General features: G+C 44.2%; 1 protein-coding gene across 1 annotated transcript in view; it reads right to left on the minus strand.

The window, feature by feature from the left end:
• KLHL3 (kelch-like family member 3) overlaps window positions 1–6,924 on the minus strand; it is a 192,245-nt gene extending 185,321 nt beyond the window's left edge. The window contains exon 1 of the mRNA XM_006866102.1: window positions 6,445–6,924. Coding sequence (XP_006866164.1) covers window positions 6,445–6,458 — 14 coding nt within the window. The 5' untranslated portion in view covers window positions 6,459–6,924. The remainder of the gene's footprint in view (window positions 1–6,444) is intronic.
• Between the last annotated feature and the right edge of the window lie 342 nt (window positions 6,925–7,266).

Genomic DNA, 7,266 nt, shown 5'->3' on the forward strand with positions numbered 1-7,266 from the left:
GAGATGGATTGACAATATGGCAGCACCAATGGGCTCAAGCATGGCAACAGTAGTGAGGTTGGCCCAGGACCAGGCAGTGTTTCGTTCTGTTGTGCATAGGGTCGCTATGAGTCGGTACAGAGTTGATGGTACCTAACAACAAGGCAATGAGATCAAACTTGTCCCAAAAATCCCACATAGTTAGTATGTAGAGAACTGGTACTCATATCCCATACTAACTCCAGAATATGTGCTCTCAATAACAATGTCCCCTGACTTAGGATAACGTCTACAGATCATCAGGCCACGCGGCACTCAATCTTCATATCCCACTCTTCTAGGTTCTTCACTTTGTAGCCAAATTAGGCCAATTCAAGGGATTGAATGCTCTAGGATCCGTGATATAGCCTTACCTCATTCCACTGGTCATGAGAAATTGCAGTGGTTATTGGTGTCGATATTATTCACTGTACTGAACTTGGAATTTCCACACTCAGGCCTTCATACAAGCCAATCGTGACTCATCAAAGTTAGCTGGCAGCTGTTGCCACCTCTACAAAATGCTCCTTCACAAAGCTTAGTAACAGTTATACTAAGTAGCAGGTATACATATAAGCTAACAGGTATACTACTTATCCCATTCCTAAGAGCCCAATTTGCAGACTGCTTTCTTCAAAACCCAGTAGCGAAACTCTTCAGTGAACTGTCTAAAAACTATAAAAACCTAAGAGAAATTCTTAAGCTCAGACAGAATTAAATAAGGAGAGAGAAAGACTAAAAGAAACTATATCCTTCATTAAGTGGTGTTTTGGACAGCCAGCTCTGGTAGCGTAGTAGTTACGAATCAGGCTGCAAACCTTAAGGTCAGCAGTTCGAAACTACCCGCTGTTCCGTGGGAGAAAGATGAGGCTTTCTGCTCCCGTAAAGATTTACAGCCTTGGAAACCCTGTACAGGGTCACTATGAGTCAAAACCAACTCCACGGCACATAACCACCAACCACCACCATAGATATTCACAAGTTAAAAAGGAAAATTCAGGAAAGTTGTGCTGAGGCAGTATGACAATCCTTACAAATTAAAAAAAGGTACAGAATTCTAACTTAAGAGACACTGAACTTATTTAATATGGAAAAAAATCCAAAAATATAACACATTCAAGTTATTTTTTACATAGTGTATTAATACTCTCTTCAGTTTAACCTAGTTTTAGGATTCATACAGAAATTGAAGAAAGAAAAAAAAAAATGAGGTCAGTTCTACAATGGCAAATTTCATCAAATAAAACATTTGCTTTACAAAACTTCCACAAAAATGTTCTTGTCTGGATCTGTCTGAATAATCTACAACTTAGCAAGCAAAATCCTAAATATCCAAATTTGGGTGTGGAGGAAATCAAGAAGTTTCTTCTCCCACTGACTGTTTTTGCAGTTGGAAACTTCACTACTCAAAAAAAAAGTGTTTCCAAGATGGAAAATTTGGTTTCAATTATCACGGTTGAAATGCACATCTGCTTCAGACAGTAGTGATGCCTAAAAACTTCTACAAAAGTTTCTACCCATGACTTCTGGGGATTGGGAGAGACTAAGTGACTTTAAAGGAAGAATAGAGACTCTATGTTGCTCAACATTTACACTTCCCTGGGTTTTACCAACATTTTCCTTGGTATTAACAAAACTCAACATTTTGAGACATGGACTTTCTAGGCCATGTCTTCTTGAAAAATGTGATGAATCTGTTGCTGGATCAAGAGTGAAAAGAAGAGCTCATTTAGACTCATAAGATTCCTGAGATCTAGGAATAAGCTCTCCTCGTTAAGGATAAGTCAGTCACTCCTACTTGCTCCCTCTGAGAACCCCTCATACAAACTCATGGGACCCTGGTGCCACTCTCAAGTAGAGGCATCCCTGTGTTTCCTATGAAAAAAAATAATAATAAAAGCCACAATTTTGAAACAACCAACTTCCCCTTTTGATGATACTTCGTCCAAAAATTGTGCTTCTTTGCAACTCTTGCACATCTGCCAGAAGTTGAACCTGCAAATTCATTTAAATCCATACACAAGGCTGATTTAAACTTGGATTATTTTTTAAATTTAAAAATGGATTTAAACCAGAACTGAAATAAAATCCCAATAGCAAGGGCACCTGCCGTTTTCAATATCTCCCTGCACTACATACATATTGTGTTGTTAAGTGCTGTCGAGTCAGTTCCAACCCATAGCGAATAGGGGTTTCGAGGAGCAGCTGGTGAGCTTGAACCACTGACCCTGCAGTTCAAACGGCTTTGCAGTCTGGCACATTAACCCACAGCACCACACCAGGACTCCATACAAACACATAATTTATAACTGCTAAAAGCCAAGTGGCAGCATCGATGGACTCAAGTGTGGCAACAGTAGTGAGGTTGGCCCAGGATCGGGCAGTGTTTCGTTCTGCTGTGCATAAGGTCGCTATGGGTCGGTACCGACTCGATGGCACCTAACAACAACAACAACAACAAATGCCAGAGACCCTTTTCCTTATAGAGCAGAAGATAAAAGTCACCTTTCTCCAGCAAATAAAGCTATAGTGATTCTCCTACAGAGGGAGCTGGAGAAGACTCATCAGAAGATCCTGTGATGTGCTGGGGAGATACCGGAATACAGCAAGACCAAGTACAAACGCAAAAGTTCTTAAGACCTGAGCCTGAACAAAAGTGATGTCCAGCTTTTGGTTCCAAAGAGCTAAAGCATGCCATTGTGTGTCTATAAAAGAAGCACAAAAAAAGAGAGAGAGGAATAAAGTAGATTTTGGTGACAACTAGAAGAGAAAATGCCAAGTGAGCCTTGTGTGACATTTTACTGGGAAGGAGGCTGATAAACGTTGCCTAATTTTCTTATAAAAATGGTCCCCCATTATCTGCTTGGGGTCATACGTACAGGAAAACCTTAAATATGCCTTGGCTAATATCCCAGTGGAGTCCTGGTGTAGGTTACAGCGGTAGGTTAATGTGCTGGACTGAAAAGTCAGTTTAAATAGCAAGGTCTGTGGTTCAAGCTCACCACCTGCTCCTCGGAAACCCTCTACAGGGTCGCTATGAGTAGGAACCAACTCAATAGCACTTAACAATAACAACAAATATACCACCAGCAGTGGGTCAGAGTATGACTGGGCAATAGACAGACACTAATGATAACAGTCCTGGTGTGGTGTGTGGGTTAATGTGCCAGACTGCAACTGTTTGAACTGCAAGGTCGGCGGCTTAAGTTCACCAGCTGTTCCTCAGAAACCCTATACAGGGTCTCTGTGGGTCGAAATCGACTCGACAGCACAACAATAACAATAATGGTAAAGTGGAGTGTCAGTGAAAAAAAGAAACACCCCAATGAGATGGATTGGCACAGTGGCAGCAGAATGGGATCAAGTGTAAGAACAACTGTGAGGATGGTGCAGGACCGGGCAGTGTGCTCTTCTGTTGTTCATAGGATCACTATGAGTCGGAACCAATTCAAAGGCACCAAAAACAACAGTGTTAACAGCAGCTACCAATAACTGTTGTTGTTACGTGCTGTGGAGTCGGTTCCGACTCATAGCGACCCTGTACAGGGTTTCCGAGGCTATAAATCTTTACGGGAGCAGAAAGCCTCATCTTTTGCTTAATTCCATGGCAGAAAAACTTTACTAGGTATTTTACACATACTACCTCATTTAATCTCTAGCCCACTACAAGATATGGGTAATTATTATCCCTCTGACATATGAGAACATTTAGTTCTTAAAAATGAATCCACACTCAAGGTCATACAACATATAAAGTAGATTCACTACAAGGTTTATAACTAATAGCTCTTCAACTAGAAGTTATTTTCATACCCACGTGGCAAAAAAACAGGAAAATAACTCATTAGAAATTTCTTGACTGAAAATCTGTAATGCTTATAAACAATTCCAATTAAGCCTTAGAAAGTTAAGTACAGAACAAGTAACAGATTCAGGATCCCTCCAGTCTCTGGAGGTTGGCCAGTCATTCGGCTTCTGTGACCCTGGGTTTCCCAGGGAACTTGTAAAACAAGACTACTTCTCCCTAGCTTAATGCATTCCATGGGGTCAATTACCCGTACTGAGATACTAAGATTGATATCTAAAGATGAACCTGTTTACCAAAGGTTTCAATCTCCTCTCTCACCAACTTTCTTTTTTTAATTATCAGAGCTGCCCACAGAAGTTATCAGTTAATCAGCAAATAATTATTCAGTGCCTACTGTATGTGCAGCCCTACACAGTCAATGAAGCATATTCAGAGGTACAAGGCATCGTCTTTGTCCTTGAGTGCCTGTCTTCAACTTTAGGCAACATGTAAGACCTAGTGGGCCTATTATTAAGCACCCAACTATGAGATACAAACTAAAGGCATGGAAGTTGGGAGAATCAACAACCAGGACTAGTAAGTCTAAGGCTTCCAAGACAAAGTGGAATTTCAAGACAACCTTGCTAGATGCATAACTTTTGGATAAGAAGAAAGGAAAGGCATTCCAGGCAAGAGAAACTTCAGGAGCTGTGACTCTAAGGATGGCTGGAGTAGTATGCTGAACAAGAGCCTACTAGAACTGACCAGGAGTGGGGGTAGGTAGACAGGAGGCAGATTTCAGAAGATCTGAATTGAATGTCTGGTCATAAATCAATCTTGGAGTGGGAACAAGACAGTGATCTGGGTGACCCGGTAAACACTGGAAACTGCTCAGTTTGAACCTGTCCGTGTCCAGTAGATGCGCTTGGAACCTGAGGACTCGCCAGAAAAAGAACGTCTTTCTAAAGCCATACCAACTGAGAGGCACCAGTGTCTTGAAGAACGATAGAGCTTTTCAGGGGTATAGTCTCATCACATTTCTGAATTCTGAAATGCTGTGCTCAAAAACTGTTTGAGAAGCAATATCCATATCATCTCTCATCAACTGCTGCTGTCAGTCCCACAAGGACTTCTCTCCCAGATATGTCACAAGTAAAGCAAGCAGGCCTGCAGGAACCTCTAAAGCTCTAGCACATCCTCCCAACTCTTCTGCTAGCTACCAGACCATTAGAAAAAGGTGAGGATATTGCCCTTCTCTTCTCCAGGCTCAAGAAACAGGCCTTCTGTTCATGGGCTACCTGGCAGGCTACACAAAGGCCACCCACCTGGTGCAAAGAGCCCCAGGGAGAGGTGCACCAGCAGCTCATTCAGTCTGAGCAATCCCAGACTCTGCCTCTGGGGGGTCACATCAACAAACACAATCCCCTGGGCCCTCTTCAGACCAGAGGACAAGATGACACACAACCATTATGCCAGTTCTCACAAGGTCTAGAGATGCCTAATAACTACACTCTTTCCCAGGAGATGCAGTAGTCCGGGGCAACTCATGCAAAGGAAAAGTGTTTACTGAGGTACTCGCCAGACAGAGTTGACTTAGTTGAACTCATGATCATTTAACCAGCCAGTTATTATCTACATCAAATGGGCAGCTCTGATGCACAGCCATGACCTGACCCCTCCCTGAAATCTTCTCTCCTAAAGGAAAATGGCAATCCTTGCTCCTTACCACCGAATGAGGAGGCTAGCACTCAGGCGATGTTTTAGCCCAGACACAGAGGAACTGATCCATTTTTGCCCTGCATCGATCACCTTTTCACAGTGAAAAAAATTTTGATCCTGAAAGAGTATTCCTGAGTTGGAACCAACTCGATGGCTGTTAACAACAACAACTATACAAGGTCGCTAGGAGTCGAAGTGACTCAAAGCACTTAACAACTTAGATCTAGTTCAACCAAAGTCTTTAAAATCCCCTCTGTCAATTCCTATTTCATAAGAAGCCCCTGATGGGAACATACACCTTCCAGTATCATTCAAAACTTTTCAGTTCAAATGAAACTCCATTCAGTGCAAGTGTTTTCTGAATGTGTTTCTCACCCTTTCGTAAATATATGTGTGTACACGGCAGGCACACTTCTAGGAAAGACACCCACAGGACAAGCTTGCTTAAGATATCAGCGCTTCAGTGTGAAAATACAAGCACTGGATGCCAGGCCAGCCCTGCTCTGACATAAAAAAACATCCCCCACCAAAGAAAAAACACCCTGGGACTGAAGCCAGGAAAAGGAAACGCCTCCTTGAAACACCTTAAGGTAACCCTGATTCAGCCCGTGCTGAAACTATTCCCCAACACTAGCCGGGAAGTCCCTTCTCTCGGGGTGCTCCGCTCCCCAGCAAACCCATCCCTGCCTTTGCGGAAGCCAGCTCTCTGGAGATTCAAGCTCTGGAAAGGGTGGGCTTGGAAACGGGCTTCCCTGCTCTGATTCTGCGGCCCCTTGGGATTCATCAGTGGCCAGGTCTTCTGACCCTACCCAGCGAATGGAAACACAAAAGCTGGCGGCTGTACCACGAGCACACATTGACACAAACACACACAACACACACACACACACACACACACACACACACGTATACACACATACCTTTCACCCTCCATTGTGCGAGGCCCAGCCGGGGTTGTAGCCGCGGAACTCTGCCTGCGCCCGGGAATCCTAGCCCTGCTCCCCAGTCCTCTCTCTTCTCCCGGTTCTCCCAGCCCACCAGCGAGGGGGATCTGATCAGCAGCAGTGATTCAGCATGGCTGCAACTGAAACCACCTCCCTCGCGATCCTCCTTCCTCTGACTTACTCGCGGCAGCTTTTACCGCAGAAGCAGCAGCAGCAGAAAATGTCTTACCCAGAGCTCCCTGCAGCCCTTTCAGCTGCTAAAAGCAGCAACCCACTTGCTCCCCCTCCCCCGCAGACTTGCTTCTCCTCGGTCTCCTAGGAACCGCGGCAGCTCCAGCTAACCAAGTGTGGTCCCACTGTTCTAGCTGCCTCCGCATCTGTCTGGGCATCCCCGAACCAGCCAACTGACCAGCCCCAGAGGCTCGCTCCCACCTCGTCTTCCTAAGCTTGCAAAGATTTAGGCAGTTCTTCACTATCCGGAGAAATATTAACCCCCATCTTGCTCCCCTGCCCCATAAACTATGAATCTGTCAGTCCCGCCAGATTGCTGGAATAAGGGGGCCCCTCTGTGGCTTGCAGTGGAGTTTATCCACCTAAGGAAATACACCCGAGGGTCACAGGTCATCTTCCAATTCCTCCTCCCAAAATCTACCGTAGCTCTGAGAATTTGCTGGATGAAAGGACATTAGAGCCTGACAGAATCAAGAACACAACTAGGAAGAAATTAGGTGAAATTGACACATGGTATTTGATCACAGGAGACCAGACTATTGCAGTAAAGCTATGGCAATGAATATT

This window comes from Chrysochloris asiatica, unplaced genomic scaffold (assembly GCF_000296735.1).
Source record: "Chrysochloris asiatica unplaced genomic scaffold, ChrAsi1.0 scaffold00087, whole genome shotgun sequence".
In the NCBI taxonomy this organism is placed as follows: Eukaryota; Metazoa; Chordata; class Mammalia; order Afrosoricida; family Chrysochloridae; genus Chrysochloris; species Chrysochloris asiatica.